The sequence below is a fragment of the Coregonus clupeaformis genome, chromosome 13 (assembly GCF_020615455.1).
Source record: "Coregonus clupeaformis isolate EN_2021a chromosome 13, ASM2061545v1, whole genome shotgun sequence".
Taxonomy (NCBI): Eukaryota; Metazoa; Chordata; class Actinopteri; order Salmoniformes; family Salmonidae; genus Coregonus; species Coregonus clupeaformis.
This window is the reverse complement of record NC_059204.1, coordinates 45,950,733-45,975,208: the sequence shown is the minus strand read 5'-3', so window position 1 is coordinate 45,975,208 and position 24,476 is coordinate 45,950,733. Positions and strand designations below refer to the sequence as shown.

The 24,476-nt window shown below is 42.0% G+C and overlaps 1 protein-coding gene across 5 annotated transcripts in view; it reads right to left on the bottom strand.

The window, feature by feature from the left end:
* The window catches only part of LOC121578931 (neurexin-2-beta-like), a 314,921-nt gene that overhangs the window by 34,352 nt on the left and 256,093 nt on the right, over window positions 1–24,476 (bottom strand). For all 5 annotated transcript variants that reach the window (XM_045224458.1, XM_045224459.1, XM_045224460.1 and 2 more), the window contains one exon: window positions 1,846–2,027. In XM_045224458.1, the coding sequence (XP_045080393.1) occupies window positions 1,846–2,027 (182 nt within the window). The remainder of the gene's footprint in view (window positions 1–1,845; window positions 2,028–24,476) is intronic.

Here is a 24,476-nt window from a genome sequence, read left to right as displayed (position 1 = left end):
CTGTTCAGGAGTCTTATGGCTTGGGGGTAGAAGCTGTTAAGAAGCCTTTTGGACCTAGACTTGGCGCTCCGGTACCACTTTCCGTGCGGTAGCAGAGAGAACAGTCTATGACTAGGGTGGCTGGAGTCTATGGCAATTTTTAGTAGGATAGTCTCGAACGGAGCTCAATTTTTAGGGCCTTCCTCTGACACCGCCTGGTATAGAGGTCCTGGATGGCAGGAAGCTTGGCCCCAGTGATGTACTAGGCCGTACGCACTCCCCTCTGTAGTCGGAGGCCGAGCAGTTGCCATACCAGGCGGTGATGCAACCAGTCAGGATGCTCTCGATGGTGCAGCTGTATAACTTTTTAAGGTCTGAGGATCCATGCCAAATCTTTTCAGTCTCCTGAGGGGGAATAGGCTTTGTCGTGCCCTCTTCACAACTGTCTTGGTGTGTTTGGACCATGATAGTTTGTTGGTGATGTGGACACCAAGGAACTTGAAGCTCTCAACCTGTTCCATTACAGCCCCGTCGATGAGAATGGGGGTGTGCTCAGTCCTCTTTTTTTTTTTTTCCTGTAGTCCACAATCATCTCCTTTGTCTTGATCACGTTGGGGGAGAGGTTATCCTGGCACCACATGGCCAGGTCTCTGACCTCATCCCTATAGGCTGTCTCATCATTGTCGGTGATCAGGCCTACCACTGTTGTGTCGTCGGCAAACTTAATGATGGTGTTGGAGTCGTGCCTGGCCATGCAGTCATGGGTGAACAGGGAGTACAGGAGGGGACTGAGCACTCACCCCTGAGGGTGTTGTTTCTCCCCTGTCAATCCAGATGCATGGTAAATACTTTTTTGTCACAAATCATAGATATCATGAGAAATAGTTGCCATATACCATTTTCTATGGAAATTAAAGATAATTTCTAAATTAACGCAGTCTTTCTAAGCACCTTAATTAGTCCTCCAAATCTCCAGCAAGAGCATTTTCAGGATTCTGTTTCTACACGGTCAGCCTCAGGATATCAGCTCATATCATATCAGATCATTCCAAGCCTTGGTTCTAAACCATGGATGGGAAACTTTGATGGGGTGAGGGCCACAAAAAATCTGAACTCATCATGATGGGCCGCAGTGGCTCGCGGGTCTGTGTACCCACATCCATTCCCCACACAGTCAGAGTTGACCCTAGCCTTTTGGGGGCACTAAGTGAAATTTGACAGTGGAGAGAAGAAATTGAAGTTTTAGAGTTAATTTTCTGCAATTCTACACATTTTGCCATGGGGCGTAGAGAACATGTTGCAGTTTTAAAGCAAGTTTGCTGCAATTCTACACATTTTGCCATGGGGCGGAGAGAAGATTTTCCAATTTTATAACACATTTCCTGCAATTCTACACATTTTGCCATAGGGTGGAGAGAAATGTTTTTAATATGATATCTGAGTGAGAAGGACTAACAAAATCAATGGGGGCCCCCCGGTCGGTAATTTGACCATGATTACTACAAGTTCAGATAGCTGGCTAGAATAAAATACCAATAAAAAAAATCTTTTTTCTGACAGGGGCTAATTGATTGACTGACATAATAAGAGAAAAACTGTTGATGCACAACCACATTTAGAAATTGCATCTGTGCATTCTACTATTCCAAATCTCAACAGTAAGTTGAGACCCCGACTGAGTTCCCACATAAAAAAACAAAAAAACATGATTCTGTTTATGGAAATTGATGCCGCCCGTGGGTCGCCAGTTACCCATCCCTCTTCTAAACACTCATAAAAAAGGGGACCCTCATCCTCTACCTTAACCCTATCCCCACAGTACTACAGACCATGCTCTTAGCCCCCCGCCCCCCATCCTGTTCTCACTATGTGTAGCTGCAGGTAGTCTCCCAGTCCATTGGTGCTCTCCACTCGGACCAAGATGGCGTCTTTCTGCTGAGTACTGAAGCCCACAGCTAGCCGGTCTGCTCTGGTGCTCGGCCGCTCGTTGGGGGCCCAGGTGTACGTGATGAGGGCCCCTCCTCTCCCAAAGATATACGTGGCTCCAGCTGAGGAAAAATGGGGACAAACAAAAATATTAGTAAGAGATTGAGGGATAGGGAGAGGAAATTGAGAGAGAGGGAGAAGGGGGAGACATTATTCAAGAGATAAAGTGTTAGAGAGTGTTCCATTTTTTTCAAATCTTGTTTTTTGAATTTGTTTGTTCCCAGCAGACCTTGCTATCTTTACTGATATTTTTCTTCAGTACCACTCAACCCAAATTTAGATGCCCATTTTCTTGCTAAGTACAAGACTGTGACAGCTTCATCACATTCGCTAACACAACCCATTATTCTCTCTGCAGAAATAACATGTCATACAAAACATTATTCCCCTAAGTTATGCCACAATGTCAGTTTTCAAGTTTACAGCACAGTATGAACACTAAAAACAGACACAGCCTATAATTACACAAATCTCACATAATTTTGAATGCACTCGTGTGATTTTATTGTGTTGATATTGTCCTGTTTGAACACTATCGTACAGAACTTGCACCACACCTACCACTACCATGAGAGGTCGTGAGTTGAGCTGTCATTGATCTGGCATTAGATTGTGTAAACCTGCCAGTACTGCAGAGTAGTCGAGGTGCCACCATGTCTAAACATGCCAGCAGAACTGTAATCACAAGGCTATTGGGTTGCAGTATGCTGCAGTAGTATGACTTGCCCTGCCCAGGGAGTCAACACTTTGCATTTGGGTTTCTGTAACTAATCAGAACATATTATTTTCACTTGATCTCCCGCTTCCCTGTAAGGTGGAACTGAGAAAAATATAATATTTCATAGAAATCTATTCATATAACCTGAGATGAATAATTTATGTAAACATATGGGAGTTAGCTATGAATCACACTGAATACCAATGTCAAGATATTAATAACTTTAATGAGTCTCATACGTACAATCAGCTTCACATTTATAACAACAAGCTAATCTCAGTTTATCCAATGTTGACCAAACATAACCTGGTTGTCATATCATCCAAATCTTTTCTACATAACGGTTTTAATTAGCTTCATCAGAAGCTTGACAAGTCATATCTCAGGTATGAGTGATTTTTTCACCTCCACAGCACCCGAGGTTGGCAGGTCTGTGCCCCCTGTCGTCCTGGCGCCTGTGGCCCTCTACATGAGATAAGAGAAGAGGGGAATGATCTGGCAACCAGTCTCCCAGGCAGAGCAGGGTTTGGGTGGCAGAACACTTAACACCTGCTCTCCTGGAACCTGATAGCTTATTGCCAGTACTGCATGTGATGAAACCAGGACAAGCACAGCTCATATGGCACACAAGGCTCACCCATTAAGTCACAGTGGGCAGGGGTGACGATGACCTCTCTTAGGAAGGAAGGGCATGTCAGATGGTCTTGCCTATATTGTAGCTTGCATTGGTTGGGGAATTGGGTGGGTTGATTCTGGTGTGAAAATGACTTGCATGCTACTTGTAAAACGAGAACATATCAAGCAACGAATATGGTGAGTAATAAGAAAATTGCATTCAGGTTGTAACTTCTACATCATTTTCCCAATATGAGCTGTAGTGGTGGTTGAATGATGTGCAGTTTCACGTAATAATAATAATAATATGCCATTTAGCAGACGCTTTTATCCAAAGCGACTTACAGTCATGTGCGCATACATGTTTACGTATGGGTGGTCCCGGGGATCGAACCCACTACCCTGGCGTTACAAGCGCCATGCTCTACCAATTGAGCTACAGAGGACCACGTGAGTACTTTCACTGATCTAACGCCATTCTGGGTCGTGGTTTTGTCTTAGATCAGGAATTGGCAACTTTGATGGGGGTGGGGGCCACAAAAAAACGGAACTCATCATGAGGGGCCACAGTGGCTCATGGGTCTGCATACCCACATCCATACACCTTGCAATTTTGCACATTTTGCCATGGGGAGGAGAGAAAATGTGGCCGTTTTAAAGCAAGTTTGCTGCAATTCTACTCATTTTGCCATAGGGTGGAGGCAAATGTTTGCAGTTCTTTATATGATAACTTATGATCAATGGGCCCCACCCCGGTCGGTAATTCAACCATGCTTACTGCAATTTTAGATAGCTGGTCGCTAGACTAATCTACCAATCTAAAAAAAATAGCTGACATGGGCTAATTGAGTGACTGCTGATGCACAACCAAATTTCGAAATTGCACCTTGTGTTCTCTACTATTTTAACTCTCAACAGTAAGTTGAGACCCTGACTGAGTACCAATTTTTTGAATGAGACCTTCTCTCTTCTTCTTTTCCTAACTGGCTAGTAGCCATGAACGTATTGTGGGTTGAGATAAAGGCATACAGTATACAGTATGTGTGTGCTTTAATGAACAGCATAGTGCCGCTGTTCATTAATTCTAGGCATGTGATGATATGCCTGTGGTCTTGACAGGTAGAATAATAATCTTCCATTTCAGAGTTCAGTTCCTAATGAATCAAAAATATATTATTAAAAGACGCATCAATATTTCTGCTTGAGTTGTACAGAAAATTCATTGATTGAGTTCTGCTCCTCCGGATCCAGAAGGTTTAATTGAGAAATGATTGATGAGGTTGTTTATCATATTACTATTTTAAATGGGTAAGGAGACAAATCACCAAGCAGGCACACACATATGTGGATCACGTGAGAGTGTCTGCAAATTGTCCTGCATTAAAACAGTAAACCTTTTAAGCATTCCTAAAGCATTGAGCTGAGCCACACACATGATTGTGATTCCTGGCAGCATGGCATCCCTGCCTCCTCCACACAGGCATGTTCATAAAGAGATGCCAGGAAGTGTTAACCTCGCACATCTGTGAAGACGAACCATACAGAGCAAGATTTTCACTCCTTCTCAGCCTGAGGGAATGTTGTCTAAAAATGGAAATGGGTTCCAGTGCTTCCAGCTAATTCTGAAACGTGTTGAACGTAAACTTTGCCTGTACCATAGGTCAATATTTTAAACAAACATTTAGTGCTAACTTATATACTTTTAAATTGGCAGTAGATTGCCAATCTGAATTTTAACTGTGAATTTATGCTTTAAAAAGTAAATGTATTGGTATTACAATATGATGGACCTAAATTAAGTATAAGACTCCATTTGATTGAAGGTTTAATTTGGAACAGTAGTTAGACTACAGATTAGAACCATAACTCATATGGTAACAGGAAAACCCTTCTTAAGATGTGACCTACTTTAGCTGGGAGACAAAGGATGCCTTGATAAATGCATTCCTTACACATCACTCTGACATCATACTAGATTATTTAGTTGTCTGGGTGGCGCACACAAAACATTTTTATTTGTTAGTTGATGAGATAGAAGCTTGATCAAATCTAGATATTTTCCACTCTGTACATCCTGTCACGTACGGTATATGAAAGGTTTTTCCTTTGCAAAGTTATTCTATAAAAAAAAATATGTAAAACAATTATTATTTAAATAGTTTGTCGCTTTGACTTAAACTACGATTCTGGCTTTCATAATTGATGTAGCACTAATGGCAAGAGCTGTAGAGAGGGTTTGTCTAAAGTGGAGAACTACGAACTAGACACTGGCCACATATCACAGTGGAACGTTGAATCATCTTGACTAGAACACTTTAGAGGTAAGAACAAAAACGAACATTGTTTCCCTAACGTTATGTGGAATACCACGGCGAATGGGCTTCTATTAACCAACAGCACTGATTACAGACAGCACTGTTGTTAATGACCCAGTGACAAGCACCAAAGAAGTATCTGTTCAAGTGGCTTTTCAAGTCTCACTGGCGAGACGGCTGGACTGAAGGGGCTCTCGTAGGGAGGAAGAAACCAGACAACCAAATAAGTCATAACTCAGCTGTTCAATTCCTCAATACATTAGTGATAATAGAAGATGGATGGAGAGGGAGACTTATCCATGTGCAGTGATTGCAGTGTTTGACTATAAGTGTGTTCCTTTGCGTTAGGGGATTTGAGAGCTATCTGCCTGCATGATTGGTATTGCCTGCATATAGGGGTGTGTGTGTGTGCACACAAGAGTGTGTGTGTGTCTATGTGTACATTTCAGCTGATGTAGTGTTTTTGGGATTCGCTGCATCTATTAAGTGGGTCAGCCAAGAGCCCCCCCCATAGGTTCCTGTATTTAATTATTCCAACAGTAAATAAGACTCATAATGCCTCCAGTGTAAAACTCTCTGGTAATGTAGGAGTAGCATACCAGCCAAGTCTAACAGAGGCAGAGAGAATTGTTGAGCTGTGAAAATCACCAGCCCTCTCTGCGTAGTGAGACGAAATTGTGTTTTGGGTTTATCCTCTGATTAAAATTCAGCTTCCACAGCCCCTGTCTCCAGTCTCACTTTCACTTTCAGTTTTCCTTCAGTTAGCAGTTTAATACATTCTGTGGCAGTCTGGTACATTCTGTAATCATCCACCGAAGCAATAAAATTGTACTACGACATAGGCTAACAAATCTGGACATAGAAATACAGGGTCAGTGTTATTGATCATACTGTTAGACCATTGTAATACAATATTGCAGTAATTATGCTCCCTAGAAGTGAGAGGTGCCATAGCCTTCATTTTTACAGAAGCAGAATCCTGTACCTAACTATGATACTTTCAGACGCTTTTCTCTCAGGGTATGACTACACCGCAGGGTTTCAAGACGTTTTAAAATTAGCATGTTATGTCTCTCTGCTGTTCCTCGCCATTTAGTGCCATGCTTTGTCTAATCATATCTTTACTGCCGGCTACAATTATGGCTGTGGCAGTAGATGCCATGTTGGAGGTCAGGTTCAGCCTCTGTTTCAGACACTGAGGACAGACAGACTGGGGCTTGGTTGAGCTGCCCTACACCTCGTCATTAAGATGGGGAGAGAAGAGGATGGTCCTGATTCACTACTAGTCTCATACTCGAATGTCCCAACCCAAGTCCCCCGCTGCCTTCCCATCACAGAATCAATTTACCAAAGAGGACTTAAACTGAAATCACCTTGCTCTTTTCCCATGACTACAGTGTGCTTGGAATGGCTAAAGATGAAAATGGCCCTAAACCTGGTGGCAGGTATATTAACAATGTTTCATTAACCTCATACCCTGCCATCTGGCCATCACAAGACCACCATCTAACAGGAGAGGCAGCACAGCTAGCTAACAACTCGGTGGCCACTCTCACCTCCCAATATACTGTAAGGTGGATGTGTTCACAGACCTCTACACACACACAAACACACTCTCTCTTTTCTGTCTCTCTCTCCATCGCTCTAGGGTTATCACAGATTCTGACATACAGTAGTCTCTGTGAATCTGCGGTAGTCTCTATGACGATCATCTATAAAATAGAGCTCCAAATGGAGCAGACCTAGCAGATGCCATCTTTGCATTTTCTGCTCCATTTGAAAAGGCTGCACATTTCAATAGCCTATAGCCTGAGCTCCACACAAAGTGCACCACGATTCTCCAGACAGCTTAGGATCAATATGGCTGGTAATAGGGAGGGAGGAAACCGAGACCAGAGAAACTGTGTTGCTTTTACTGTAAAGCCTATGTAACATGGTGATCTGTCATATGGTCAAACTGATTAATAGGCCTGTTAATGAGCTCCCGCTTGGCGACATAGTTTTTCAGATGTAAAGCTGGAGTGGACAGCATATTCTGGTTCCTACTGTACAGACTGTAATGACTAATGCTGCTGAGTCTTCTGCAATGAAGTTGCTATTTCCCACTCTAATTGTGTATCAATTGGATCAGGGACTTTGGTCACAGTCTTTATTCAAGACAGGCAGAAAAGTCCTCTGTTTCATTCATCATCATCAGTTCAGAATGGCACTGTGAAGGTGCAAAATAGAAATGTGCAAATGAAAAATACACATTTTAAGTGGACTGTGTAGGTAGTGTATAATTATCTGTCCATATGTACATATGGCAGATCTGTACAGTATAGCTGTCACTTGAATTGTTAATTGACGCCATCTGGAAGGGTTTAGAGTGTGCAGAGATGCACAGATGGAAAATATACAGTAGTACCAGTTACATGATTTATGTTATAGAGGAAGTAAAGTGTTTGACTGCGTGCTGTAAATTGTTTTTGTTTTTATTGTGGGTAGGTAGACATGTTGTATGGATGGGAACATTGTGTTTGAATACAGAATAGCTAAGTATACCGACTGTGCATTTTTGAGCTGCACTTTTCAGAATGTCTGGTTCATTTAATGAGAGCTCTATCCACCCACATGAAAGCACAAGCTGTACTTTGAAGCCTTTTAAATATTACAATGTTTTTGTTTATAAGTATGGGAAACATTTTAGAGAATGTTTTCCAGAGGGCAGTGACGTTGGTATCAGATCATCAATAAGACATAATATAGCTGGCATTAGCTTGGCATATGATTTAGTTTTTGTTACAACAGTTGATTGGACAATGAGATACTAACAACAGTTAGTGACGGCATACAGTAGCAGAGGGTTAGTGAACAGTTCCTGAGCAGATATTTCTCAAATATCAGGTCCCTGAACAGTGCTGTTTATATAATTAGAATGAACAAGACATCTCACACCAGAAGAAATGAAGGCCAATTACAGGAGCTTCTCACACTGTACACTTGTATTACATATCTACCCTATCTATTACCTAGATGATATCACACCCAAGCTTACAATTTCCCTTACACTGCTATTTGTAGGCCTACACTCTCTCAGACAGAGAGCTTGTGAACAAAATTAATTACTTAGCCATTTATAATTTATGTCATATGAAAATCCTTATTCTCAGAATTAACACTGAGATCAGTACAGCACATTTGAAGATGTACAGTGCATTCGGGAAAGTATTCAGACCCCTTCCCTTTTTCTAAAATTGATTAGATTTATTTTTTTTCCTCATCAATCTACACACAATACCCCATAATGACAAAGTGAAAACAGGTTTTTAGAAACTATTTCACATTTATAAAAATAAATAAATAAATATCATTATTTACATAAGTATTCAGACCATTTGCTATGAGACTAGAAATTGAGCTCAGGTGCATCCTGTTTCCATTGATCATCCTTGAGATGTTTCTACAACTTGATTGGAGTCCACCAGTGGTCAACTCAATTGATTGGACATGATTTGGAAAGGCACACACCTGTCTATATAAGGTCCCACAGTTGACAGTGCATGTCAGAGCAAAAACCAAGCCATGAGGTCGAAGGAATTGTCCGTAGAACTCCGAGACAAGATTGTGTCGAGGCGCAGATCTGGGGAAGGGTACCAAAAAATGTCTGCAGCATTGAAGGTCCCCAAGAACACAGTGACCTCCATCATTCTTAAATAGAAGAAGTTTGGAACCACCAAGACTCTTCCTACAGCTGGTCGCCCGGCCAAACTGAGCAATCGGGGGAGAAGGGCCTTGATCAGGAAGATGACCAAGAACCTGATGGTCACTCTGTCAGAGCTCGAGAGTTCCTCTGTGGAGATGGGAGAACCTTCCAGAAGGACAACCATCTCTGCAGCACTCCACCAATCAGGCCTTTATGGTAGGGTGGCCAGACGGAAGCCACTCCTCAGTAAAAAGCACATGACAGCCCGCTTGGAGTTTTCCAAAAGGCACCTAAAGGAATGTCAGACCATGATTAAACCAACATGGACCTCTTTGGCCTGAATGCCAAGCGTCACATCTGGAGGAAACCTGGCACCATCCCTATGGTGAAGCATGGTGGTGGCAGCATCATGCTGTGGGGATGTTTTTCAGCAGCAGGGACTGGGAGACTAGTCAGGATTGAGGGAAAGATGAACGGAGCAAAGTACAGAGAGATTCTTGATGAAAACCTGCTCCAGAGTGCTCAGGATCTCAGACTGGGGCGAAGGGTCACCTTCCAACAGGACAACGACCCTAAGCACACAACCAAGACAACAGAGGAGTGGCTTTGGGACAAGTTTCTGAATGTCCTTGAGTGGCCCAGCCAAAGCCCTGACATGAATCAGATCGAACATGTCTGGAAAGACCTGAAAATAGCTGTGCAGCAACGCTCCCCATCCAACCTGACAGAGCTTGAGAGGATCTGCAGAGAAGAAAGGGAGAAACTCCCCAAATACAGGTATGCCAAGCTTGTAGTATCATACCAAGAAGACTCAAGGTACTGAGTAAAGGGTCTGAATAAGTATATAAATGTGATATTTCCATTTTTTATCAATTTTAAATAACATACAGATGTAGGATATTAATTTGATAAATCTTTTTTTGCTGGGGTTTTTCCTGCACAGCAGTGAATGCAAACTTGTAGTATATTTGTGTTTTAAAAAGGCTTCTAAAGTTTGTCATTTCCACTTGGACATTTCAGGCTTGATTTGCCCTAACGAAAAATGTATCAATCCCTTCAAAATGTCCATTAATTATAATCCACATAACTCACATTTCCTGTTGCTGCAGGATTATTTTCCTGCTGTAGCAAACTGGCTCAAATTAAGATCCTACATCTGTAGCAAAAAATGTGTGACTTGAGCGTGAGATGCTTTTTAAGGCACAAACATGTTCGCTATTGTGAGAAACCATCATCATTAGGCGGCAGGTAGCCTAGTGGTTAAGAGCGTTGGGCCAGTAATTGAAAAGTCGCTGGTTTGAATCTCAGAACTGGCAAGGTGAAAAAATCTGACGTTCTGCCCTTGAGTAAGGCAGTTAACCCCCTAAAACAACTGTTCCCCGGACGTGGATGTCAATTAAGGCAGCCTGCCAAGCCTCTCTGATTCAGAGGGGTTGGGTTAAATGTGGAAGACACATTCAGTCCTTTCCCTCCACGTCCCTTTAATTAAATTAACTTTGATTCGATGCTCCAGGCTCTTTCATCAAAAAAACAACGAGGAACATTAGGAATCTGAGCAGAAAACAGAAAAATAGGACGCAGGATGCATTTAAAACCATAGCCACAGTAATGAAGTTGCTTTATCACCTTACCTGGAACCTGTGAAATTAACGACCCCAACAAATTAAATTATGCTTTGTGGCTTTCTCACACTGAGTGACATTAGTTTTTGCAAAAATTACAGACATACCATTGACTGGATAATAATAATAATATGCCATTAAGCAGACGCTTTTATCCAAAGCGACTTACAGTCATGCGTGCATACATAATTTTTTTGTTTGTTTGTTTTGTGTATGGGTGGTCCCGGGGATCGTACCCACTACCTTGGCGTTACAAGCGCCATGCTCTACCACCTGAGCTACAGTAATAATTGAGAACCTGCAGACAATCTAGTATTATCCTTTTTATTTTTCTATAGTATATCGAAATGGGTAGTGAATGCATTTCTACAGTGTGTGGAAAGGCCCCCAGCCAGGTATACTCATAATCTCTTCTAAAGCCCAGGAGGGAAAATTGATTGCATTGTGTATAATGGTCGAGACACTGTGATATAGATAACTTGGCCATTAAAAAAGGAGGACTGGAGTGAGCCAGTAAAACCCACTCACTGTGAATCCTGAATGTACACTACCGTTCAAAAGTTTGGGGTCACTTAGAAATGTCCTTGTTTTCGAAAGAAAAACACTTTTTTTGTCCATTAAAATAACATCAAATTGATCAGAAATACAGCGTCGACATTGTTAATGTTGTAAATGGCTATGGTAGCTAGAAACGGCTGATTTTTAATGGAATATCTACATAGGAGTACAGAGGCCCATTTTCAGCAACCATCAGTTCCAATGGCACGTTGTGTTTGCTAATCCAAGTTTACCATTTTAAAAGGCTAATTGATCATTAGAAAACCCTTTTGCAATTATGTTAGCACAGCTGAGAACTGTTGTGCATATTAAAGAAGCAATAATACTGGCCTTCTTGAGACTAGTTGAGTATCTGGAGCATCAGCAATTGTGGGTTCGATTACAGGCTCATAATGGCCAGAAACAAATAACTTTCTTCTGAAACTCGTCAGTCTATTCTTGTTCTGAGAAATGAAGGCTATTCCAGAAATTGCCAAGAAACTGAAGATCTCGTACAACGCTGTGTACTACTCCCTTCACAGAACAGCGCAAACTGGCTCTAACCAGAATAGAAAGAGGAGTGGGAGGCCCCGGTGCACAACTGAGCAAGAGGACAAAATACATTAGAGTGTCTTGTTTGAGAAACAGACACCTCACAGGTCCTCAACTGGCAGCTTCATTAAATAGTACCCGCAAAACACCAGTCTCAACGTCAACAGTGAAGAGGTGACTCCGGGATGCTGACCTTCTAGGCAGAGTTGCAAAGAAAAAGCCATATCTCAGACTGGCCAATAAAAAGAAAAGATTAAGATGGGCAAAAGAACACAGACACTGGACAGAGGAAGATTGGAAAAAAGTGTTATGGACAGACGAATCAAAGTTTGAGGTTTTCGGATAACAAAGCAGAACATTTGTGAGATGCAGACCAAATGAAAAGATGCTGGAGGAGTGCTTGATGCCATCTGTCAAGCATGGTGGAGGCAATGTGATGGTCTGGGGGTGCTTTGGTGGTGTTAAAGTGGGAGATTTGTACAGGGTAAAAGGGATCATTTTGCATGCCATACCCTATAGACGGCGCTTGATTGGAGCCAATTTCCTCCTACAACAGGACAATGACCCAAAGCACAGCTCCAAACTATGCAATAACTATTTAGGGAAGAAGCAGTCAGCTGGTATTCTGCCTATAATGGAGTGGCCAGCACAGTCACCGGATCTCAACCCTATTGAGCTGTTGTGGGAGTAGCTTGACCGTATGGTACGTAAGAAGCGCCCATCAAGCCAATCCAACTTGTGGGAGGTGCTTCAGGAAGCATGGGGTGAAATGTTTTCAGATTACCTCAACAAATTGACAACTAGAATGCCAAAGGTCTGCAAGGCTGTAATTGCTGCAAATGGAGGATTCTTTGACGAAAGCAAAGTTTGAAGGACACAATTATTATTTCAATTAAAAATCATTATTTCTAACCTTGTCAATGACTACATTTCCTATTCATTTTGCTATATTTCCTATTCAAACTCATTTCGTGTATGTTTTCATGGAAAACAAGGACATTTCTAAGTGACCCCAAACTTTTGAACGGTAGTGTAATTACTGCCATCGACTAGTGGACTGCAAAGGCCAGACATGAATTCAATGCTACTCCAGCTATGCATGGCCCCTGCAAAAATAAACAAGACCAGAAAGGAAACAGAGGAGATAAGACACAGCCTGTTCATCGATTCAGTGTAAAGCTGGAGAGAAGGGTTTTCAAAACGTTGGACCGCGTACTTATGTTAAATACATACACCCACATTACAACAACTTATTGACATGATACCTTAGTGAGGAAACATGGGGAGTACGGAGATGGTCCTCTGTCTCAGTGTGATATTTCCCTGGAGCACTTTGCCGGTACACTGCTGATTGATGTCTCCTCCACCAAATCAAATTATATAAAAAAGGGTCAATCAGAGCTAATGAAACAGGATTTTATTGAGCTGATCAACACCCTGAAAGGCTCTGAAAAGCAGCCGGTTATCTCTGGTCCCGTGCCGTTGCTGGGTTGTGGCTGTGAAAGCTTCAGTAGACTCTTAGCACTTCATACAGTATCTGTTTTAAAGACTACTGCCACTCTGTTGACATAACCTTTATTGACAATTTCAACACTTTTTGGAAACAAAGGATGCTCTGCAAAAATGATGGGCTCCACCCAAAATATCTAGGAGCCAGGACCCTCTCTTCACATTTCAAGGCCGCGTTAAGATATTGACTCAGAGACAGATCAAGCCCTGCTCATGTAACACCTCCCATCCTTTATAAGCGTTATCGTCATACTGTTGTCTATACTGCCAGGGGTTTTGTCAGTTGTAATCTTGTACCCATTCGTTTGAACTCCACTTTTAGATCTGCTGTTGTTAGCTCAAAGGAGAAGCTCACTGTGGTCTGCTCACCAAGTGCTTTTAGTTCAAATGTGAATTCCATAAAATTCAATATCCCCTCGGTTTTCAAATCACGTAGAGGGCTTGGGCTGTTGCACATAGCAACCAAAGCCCATGTAAGTCAGTTTATAACTTACTCTGATAGTTCCTCATTTTGACAGTGGCTGTGGCCTCAGGCCCTAACCTCAGGAAGGTAATTCCAATTTCTAGTCCTTCCTCTATTACTAATAGGGATAGTCAAAATGGTGCAGTTCTATGCAATCTTATAGCCACACCAACTATACTGAACAAAAATATAAACGCAACACGCAACAATTTCAACGATTTTACTGAGTTACAGTTCATATAAGGAAATCAGTCAATTGAAATACATTTATTAGGCCCTAATCTATGGATTTCACATGACTGGGCAGGGGCACAGCCATGGCTGGGCCTGGGAGGGCATAGGCTCACCCAATCAGAATTCGTTTTTACCTACAAAAGGGCTTTATTACAGACAGAAATACTCCTCACTTTCATCAGCTGTCTGGGTGGCTAGTCTCAGATGATCCCACAGGTGAAGAAGCTGGATGTGGAGGTCCTGGGCTGGCATGGTTACACGTGGTCTGCGGTTGTGAGGCCGGTTGGACGTACTTCCAAATTCTCTAAAACGACGTTATAAGCAGCTAATGGTAGAGAAATTAACATTCAATTCTCTGGCAACAGCTCTGGTGGACATTCCTGCAGTCAGCATGCCAATTGCACATTCCCTCAAAACTTGAGACATCTGTGGCTTTGTGTTGTGTGACAAAACTGCACATTTCAGAGTGGACTTTTATTGTCCCCAGCACAAGGTGCACTTGTGTAATGAGCATGATGTTTAATCCGCTTTTTGATATGCCACACCTGTCAGGTGGATGGATTATCTTGGCAAAGGAGAAATGCTCACTAACAGCGGTCTAAGGCAATGCTCCCGAGTGGCGCAGCGGTCTAAGGCACTGCATCTCAGTGCTTGAGGCGTCACTACAGACCCCCTGGTTTGATTCCAGGCTGTATCACAACCGGCCGTGATTGGGAGTCCCATAGGGCAGCGCACAATTGGCCCAGCGTCGTCCGGGTTTGGCCGGTGTAGGCTGTCATTGTAAATAAGAATTTGTTCTTAACTGACTTGCGTAATCGAACCCACAATTGCTGATGCTCCAGATAATCAACTAGTCTCAAGAAGGCCAGTTTTATTGCTTCTTTAATCAGCACAACAGTTTTCAGCTGTGCTAACATAATTGCAAAAGGGTTTTCTAATGATCAATTAGCCTTTTAAAATGATAAACAAGGACATTTCTAAGTGACCCCAAACTTTTGAACGGTAGTGTGTATATATATATATATATATATATATATATATATATATATATATATATATATATATATATATATATATATTTGTGTATATTTATGTTGTATTACACAGGGAGCATTTGAAAAAGACACCTAGGTCTCACTACTTAAGCATTTTACTGTCAAAAAACGGCTTTCCACATTGCATTTAAGTATTTTAATAAATTTTCTCTCAAATCAACAGCTGTTACTAACAGTGGCAAAGACTTTTGTAGAGAGATGCACAGGTCTATTTATATATGTAATCCAACAGTTGTTTCCCTCAAGGTGTGAGGAGTCAAAAGTGTAAAGTAGAATTTGAAGGCTCTCTACAGTGTCTCTCACCAAAGCCCCCAAACTATTTCCATTGATATCCTCAAATTGGTTCAGAAGTGGCACTTTACAGAACACCAACGAGGCCTTTTCATAGCTATTCCACACAACCCCAGACATTCTATCAATTTGGTCTGACTCATTCAGTGAAAAGTACAGCTGTATCTGCTCTGGAGAGAGATTCAGAGATGGTACAGATGGGCTTGTTATGTGTAAAATGTAATGTGGCCCATTTGGTCCATTAAAACACACAGTCACACAGGTTAATCACACACAACATACACTGAGTACACAAAACATTAAGGACACCTGCTCTTTCCATTCCACTGACCAGGTGAATCCAAGTGAAAGCTATGATCCCCTTATTGATGCCACTTGTTAAATCCACTTCAATCACTGTAGATGAAGGGCAGGAGACAGGTTAAAGAAGGATTTTTAGCCTTGAGACAATTGAGACATAGATTGTGTATGTGGGCCATTCAGAGGGTGAATGGGCAAGACAAAAAATGTAAGTGCCTTTGAACAGGGTATGGTAGTAGGTGCCAGGCGCAACGGTTTGAGTGTGTCAAGAACTGCAATGCTGCAGTTTCCTGTGTGTATCAAGAATGGTCCACCACCCAAAGGATATCCAGCCAACTTGACACAACTGTGGGCGTCATTGGAGTCAACATGGGCCAGCATCCCTGTGGAACGCTTTCGTCACCTTGTAGAGTCCATGCCCTGACGAATTGTGGCTGTTCTGAGGGGGGGGTGCAACTCAATATTAGGAAGGTGTCCTTAATGTTTGGTATACTCAGTGTAAGTGCAATGGTGTTACAGAGGCTCTAGCATGGTAACCAGACGTTCCATATCAGGGGTTCTACTCAGTATTCTCTGTGGTGTACTGAATGCCCTCTGTCCTCTGTTTAACAGAGTCAAATGTGTTGGAGAGTGGAGCTGGCTAAAATACAGAATCTATCACCCTCTTTGACTGAGGAGTTGGGGCATTAGTAATATCAGGGGCATTAGAGTTGGGGCAAATGTAAATGTTAAATGTTAAAAAATTAGTCTTCCCATTAAGAAAGTGGTTCCCAAAGCCCAATCGATTACTATCAAAGTGGGTCACTCAACTCTCCTGTACAGCTTTTCTTCATCTCTTCTCTGACGGTCTCACTCCCTCACTGCTCATTTCGACCTGCATTCATTCACACCACTGGTCCGAATCTGGAGCACAGGAACATGTAGGACAGAGCATAGAAATACAATGATATAATTATATTTCAATGGGACAGACCACCTGGTGTTTTCAGCCGAGGAGGTGGGGGTGGATGATTGGACAGGGTATGCCCTGTTAATGGGGAACTGGCTGGGCTGCAACACAAGCTATTCAATCTATTCCACCTGATAACCCATTCCCCCCACCCCTCCTCAAAACTTTGCCCTGCAGTACTTATTTCAGCAGCCATCCAGGGTCTGTGGTCTCCATGAATTAATGAACAGAGCTTTCCTTAAAGGTCAGATGCTGCACTGCAACAGGAGGAATTCTAGTCAGCCACTCAGTTCCTCAGCCACTCCCTTTGTTAAAGCAACAGCAGGCAAGTTATCAAGCATGCAATTGTCCATCGAGGTTAATATCTGACCATCTATTGTACCACCAGTAACAATTTGTTGACAAAAATCATAGCCTACTGATAATCCTTATGAAGTTTCACAAATGTTTAAGGGAGGTATTAGTCTTGGTTTCAACAGCCACAGAAGTCATTACATCAGTAATGACTTAGTCACAGATGGACACTGACAATCCTTGTAATGAATAAGCATTACTGTGTAATTATATAACTAAATATGTGAAGAACACACATGGCGGATTTCCATGCCAATTTAATAAAAGTATAATATTGAAACACACACCTTATATCAGACTCTGATTAAAATAAGATGTCTTGCCCTCTAGTTTCTGTTAAAATATAAAACGGGGGAATATTTTTCACTGCGCTGATTACATTTTGAGGAGCTTGTAGGAAAATCAATTCTAATTTAAAGAGTGCCATTAATCTTGCCTCTTGGTCTGTTCATCATACTGGAACTATACATGAATGTCATCCATTTTATTAATTAGGGAAATCTTAACGCTACAGCATACAATGACATTCTAGACGATTCTGTGCTTCCAACTTTGTGGCAACAGTTTGGGGAAGGCCCCATCGAACAACTTTGGGATGAATTGGAACGCCAACTGGGAGCCAGGCCTAATCGCCCAACATCAGTGCCCGACCTCACTAACGCTCGTGGCTGAATGGAAGCAAGTCCCCGCAGCAATGTTCCAACATCTAGTGGAAAGCCTTCCCAGAAAAGTGAAGGCTGTTATAGCAGCAAAGGGGGGACCAACTCCATATTAATGCCCATTATTCTGGAATGAGATGTTTGACGAGCAGGTAGTGTATGAAACAACAAAACAGGGGGGGTTTTCCCACCGTGTTATTGTCGAAGCCTATATGACAGGACGAGATATATATAGTCCTTAACAGTGGGGAAAGCCTTCACCCTCTGTCCATAAGGTCCTGCAGAAAGCATAAAACCTTGGATACAGAGCAATGGTCAGGGCTCTGTACAGGCCAGTCAAGTTATTCCACACCGATCTCGACAAACCATTTCTGTATGGACCTCGCTTTGTGCACAGTGGCATTGTCATGCTGAAACAGGAAAGGGCCTTCCCCAAACTGTTGCCACAAAGATGTAACCACATAATCGTCTAGAATGTCATTGTATGCTGTAGCGTTAAGATTTCCCTTCACTGGAACTAAGGGGCCTAGCTCGAATCATGAAAAACAGCCCCAGACCATTATTCCTCCCCCGCCAAACTTTACAGTTGGCACTATGCATTGGGGCAGGTAGCGTTCTAATGGCATCTGCCAAACCCAGATTCGTCTGTCGGACTGCCAGATGGTAAAGCGTGATTCATCACTCCAGAGAACGCGTTTCCACTGCTCCAGAGTCCAATGGCGGCAAGCTTTACACCACTCCAGCCGACTGTTGGCATTGCGCATGGTGATCCTAGGCTTGTGTGCGGCTGCTCGGCCATGGAAACCCATTTCATGAAGCTCCCGACTAACAATTATTTTGATGACATTGCTTCCAGAGGCAGTTTGGAACTCGGTAGTGAGTGTTGCAACCGAGGACAGAAGGATTTTACGCGCTATGCACTTCAGCACTCGGCGGTCCCATTCTGTGAACTTGTGTGGCCTACCACTTTGTGGCTTAGCCGTTGTTGCTCCTAGATGTTTCCACTTCACAATAACAGCACTTACAATTGACCGGGGCACCTCTAGCAGGGCAGAAATTTGACGAACTGACTTGTTGGAAAGGCGGCATTCTATGACGGTGCCAAGTTGAAAGTCACTGAGCTCTTCAGTACGGGCCATTCTACTGCCAATGTTTGTCTACGGAGATTGCATGGCTACATGTTCAATTTTATACACCTGTCAGCAACGTGTGTGGCTGAAATAGCCGAATCCACTCATTTGAAGGGGTGTCAACATACTTTTGGACATGTAGTGTATCTCTCTCATAATATCAGAGAACCAGGGTTACGCATGTAACCTTACGTTTTGCTCACCACTGCTTTGGTTGAGAGACAGCCAAATAAGGCTCAATGGGTGAAATAAACTGGAGCGAGCTCACAACAGCCTCATCCACAGCCTTTATTGCCGTAAGCAGTGCCACACTTAGCTAAAGCTTAACTTAAGTCATAGACGACATGGTACTTCACTCCACAAAACAACAATGACATACCTACAAGCCAAGGCAAGGCATGATACATATTAGATGTTACAAAAAGTGAAACATTCATTAAGATGATGTCATCGGCTGGAGCACAGTTAACCAGATAGATGCGTTGGAGCCACTCAGAGCAGAGGAGCAGGATTGACAAGGCTTTGATTGACAGCATAGTGTAATGAGCTGTGCCTTGCAGTGTCTAGATGTCAGCAGCAGGATCAAATCCTCAAAGTAAATGACAGTCGTCTTTAGATCATCTTCCCCTTATCTGGGTCCATGACTCAAAACTCACTCCAACTGATAGATAGGCCCACAAGAAAAAATATTACAGTTTACTATAGAATACTACACTACTTCCTATAGAATTCATTAGTAAACGGTAGTATACTGTAGAATACAATACTACATGCTGTACTATCCCTTGATCATGTGTGGTACTTACTATAAAATGTTGTAGTATACTGTAGAGTACTATAGTAAATACTCCAATAATATCCACAAAAACACTGGTCTGTAAAAACATTTTTTTAAACTATTGTAAATACTACAGTATTTAATGTAAATATACCCTGCTACAGTACATGCCAATATGTGCCACCCATAAGTGAGAAACCTAAATGCCAAGTATAGACCATATATTGTGTACCCTACAGTTATAGAAAAGAGCAGAAGCTCTGAACTATCCGTTCAGACCCCAGTCCTACCTACAGTTGAAGTCGGAAGTTTACATACACTTAGGTTGGAGTCATTAAAAGTTGTTTTTCAACCACTCCACACATTTCTTGTTAACAAACTATAGTTTTGGCAAGTCGGTTAGGACATCTACTTTGTGCATGACACAAGTAATTTTTCCAACAATTGTTTACAGACAGATTATTTAACTTGTAGTTCACTGTATCACAATTTCAGTGGGTCAGAAGTTTACATACACTAAGTTGACTGTGCCTTTTAACAGCTTGGAAAATTCCAGAAAATGATGTCATGGCTTTAGAAACTTCTGATAGGCTATTTGACATAATTTGTGTCAATTGGAGGTGTACCTGTGGATGTATTTCAAGGCCTACCTTCAAACTCAGTGCCTCTTTGCTTGACATCATGGGAAAATCAAAAGAAATCAACCAAGACCTTTCCTCTTATCTCACCCGTCAGCGGAGAATAGAGGCACCATTACAGACAGTCCTGAGGTTTGACCACTTCCTAAACTCAGTGCCTCTTTGCTTGACATAATGGGAAAATCAAAAGAAATCAGTCAAGACCTCAGAAAAAAATTTGTAGATCTCCACAAGTCTGGTTCATTCTTGGGAGCAATTTCCAAACGCTTGAAGGTACCACGTTCATCTGTACAAACAATAGTACACAAGTATAAACACCATGGGACCACGCAGCCGTCATACCGCTCAGGAAGGAGACGCGTTCTGTCTCCTAGAGATGAACGTACTTTGGTGCGAAAAGTGCAAATCAATCCCAGAACAACAGCAAAGGACCTTGTGAAGATGCTGGAGGAAACAGGTACAAAAGTATCTATATCCACAGTAAAACGAGTCCTATATCGACATAACCTGAAAGGCCGCTCAGCAAGGAAGAAGCCACTGCTCCAAAACCGCCATAAAAAAGCCAGACTACGGTTTGTAACTGCACATGGGGACAAAGATCGTACTTTTTGGAGCAATGTCTTCTGGTCTGATGAAACAAAAATAGAACTGTTTGCCCATAATGACCATCGTTATGTTTGGAGGAAAAAGGGGGTGGCTTGCAAGCCAAAGAAAACCATCCCAACCGTGAAGCACGGGGGTGGCAGCATCATGCTCTGGTGGTGCTTTCCTGCAGGAGGGACTGGTGCACTTCACAAAATAGATGGCATCATGAGGAAGGAAAATGATGTGGATATATTGAAGGAACATCTCAAGACATCAGTCAGGAAGTTAAAGCTTGGTCGCAAATGGGTCTTCCAAATGGACAATGACCCCAAGCATACTTCCAAAGTTGTGACAAAATGGCTTAAGGACAACAAAGTCATGGTATGGAGTGGCCATCACAAAGCCCTGACCTCAATCCTATAGAAAATGTGTGGGCAGAACTAAAAAAGCGTGTGCAAGCAAGGAGGCCTACAAACCTGACTCAGTTACACCAGCTCTGTCAGGAGGTATTGGCCAAAATTCACCCAACTTATTGTGGGAAGCTTATGGAAGGCTACCCAAAACATTTGACCCAAGTTAAACAATTTAAAGGCAATGCTACCAAATACTAATTGTATGTAAACTTCTGACCCACTGGGAATGTGATGAAAGAAATAAAAGCTGAAATAAATAATTATCTTTACTATTATTCTGACACTTCACATTCTTAAAATAAAGTGGTGATCCTAACTGACCTAAGACAGGGAATTTTTACTAGGATTAAATGTCAGGAATTGTGAAAAACTGAGTTTAAATGTATTTGGCTAAACTTCCGACTTCAACTGTACCTACAGGTTATGGAAAATGTGATATTGAAGTAATTTCCAGTAGGTTTCCTCAAGGAGAAAGTCTCCACTTCTATGTCAAAGATAATAAATAAAAAATTCTGCAAAAATACTACAGTAGATACTACAGTCCACAAAAACACTACATTAATTACTTAAGCAATAAGGCCTGAGGGGGTGTGGTATATGGCTAATATACCACGGCTAAGGGCTGTTCTTATGCACCCCCCTTGTTGCGGTCCCTGGGTATTTCCATAGAGTTGCAGGTGGATCCTCTGTACCTAGTGCGCACTGCGAAAAGATGCTTCAGTATTCTGCTCAGCTCTCCCTCCCTACCTTTCTCATCTTAAGAGCTTTCTCCAGCACACAGGGAACAGAGCCAGAACGTGTAGGGACGGGGGGTGGGGGAAGATGGAGAATAAGGGATAATACCTAAATAAATGGACACACTGAAAAACAGCACAGTAGCCTGTGGGTATTTTGAGGGTACTTCTGAAGCTGTGATTCTAAATTCACTGAGTGTAACCATCCTGGTCTCTCTTTGTATTCGAGTGCTTCAATGTTTCATTATGGAAATCACTATGACAGTCTCAGCTAAAGCGCTTCACCAGACTGAGGGCATTTAACCTCTGAAGCAGATGCCGTGCTAGGAGGGATATAATTGAGTCTGTTGCAGTCATAAAGCTCTAAGCATGCTCATAACTCATGCAAATAAATGTGTATTCCTCCTTGTAAAATGGAATGATTACAAACTAGGTGACCAGTTGAGGGGCAATATGCAGGTGGTCACCTAAATACAATCAAAGCTAACCCAGATGAGTGAGTGAGTGATGACCACTGAGAGACTACTCTGAATGAGCACAATGTTGACAGGAGCTGTCTGCCTGTGTGGCGCTGAAACAAGGCAATATGGGCCCAATTCAGACGTTCCTACGTATGCCTTTCCTACACACTTCTCATTAGTTGGTATTCAGACTTACCTTATGCAGGTGCGTAACAGGCTTTGCAGTTGTGGTTCCCTTGCGTGTTCTGAATACATTTAATTAAACCGCTGAAAACCCTCCCACTTGGTGGACAACATGTTTTCTCGTGGAGTTTTCATTCAATAGGGTTTTCAGTACATTTGTCTTAAGCCATCCCTTTAAATACGGAGAACCTTTAATTCGAATTTTGTCGACAGAATACGTTGAGAGAACTGGTTCAGAATATTAGGGATTAATGAAAGAAAGCCATCTAAATATATGCATATTCATCTCTGTTTCAGCGCCACCTGGTAGATTTAAAAATACTCTGATCTTGTAGATTATTAAGGCAAATTTTAAATTATGTTAGTATGTATGAATCATGGAAAACACTGGTTTGGTAGCCTTATCACAACTGAGTTCAAGCTGTTGGCAAAGGTACTTGCCATTAGATTGTAACTGCTTGTAGGAAATCTAATTAGCGATGATCAAACTGGGTTTATAAAGGGTCGTTTAGCCTCAGACAATAATAGACGTCTATTCCATATCATAAATTAGTCAGAAAACGACATACAGTCGAAGTCGGAAGTTTATATACACCTTAGCCAAATACATTTAAACTCAGTTTTTAACAATTCCTGACATTTAATCCTAGTAAAAATCTTAGGTCAGTTAGAATCACCATTTTATTTTAAGAATGTGAAATGGCGGTTTTGGAGCAGTGGCTTCTTCCTTGCTGAGCGGCCTTTCAGGTTATGTCAATATAGGACTCGTTTTACTGTGGATATAGATACTTTTGTACCTGTTTCCTCCAGCATCTTCACAAGGTCCTTTGCTGTTGTTCTGGGATGGATTTGCACTTTTCGCACCAAAGTACGTTCATCTCTAGGAGACAGAACGCGTCTCCTTCCTGAGCGGTATGACGGCTGCGTGGTCCCATGGTGTTTATACTTGCGTACTATTTCATTTTCAATACATTTGAAAACAATTCACAAAAAAATTGTATCCATTTTAAATTCAGGCTGTAACACAACAAAATCTGAAATAAGTCAAGGGGTATGAATACTTTCTGCAGGCACTGTACAATGAAAATGCTGCTATTTATAGACTACTTGTGGAAAAGGGGTTGCAATATATGTCATGTTGATATGATTTTCAGTTTGCTTCCATATGACTGGTTTCAAATTAGTTTCCAGGGATCATTAGGAAAAATCATCTAAACAATTGCTATGTGTATTTACAATCTCCTTTTCCAAAAAGATTACTAATTTACCTAGCTCTTATCAATAGCTCTTATCAATTTCTAAATTACAGTGCATGGAGAATGCTGTTATTTCTATCTGAAAAAAATTACGTAGATGCTTTTTCCACTTGTAACTGGCAGGTTCGCTCGACCTTATTCATGGTTTCCTCGTGCGTAAAAGTGGGGGAATTAAGTGAATGTCAGAATACGGTGTATCTGTAGACACACCTCTGCCACACGTCATTTATTTTATCTCCACCCCGAACGAATAGCGGATGAATAGCAAGCTATTATCATGCTTTGTTCAAGGTCAGAATACGCATAGAGAGAAAAGTGCACAAAAAAGGAATTACGTTCCAGTTACGCACGCTTAACTCAGCCCCCCTATGCCACAAGGGCCCTTTCCAGTCCAACAAGCCCAACTAACAGGGAGCTGGGGTCTGGGGTCAGCACATAAATCTCTCCCCTAGGAGGAGCTTTGGTTGAATTCAGC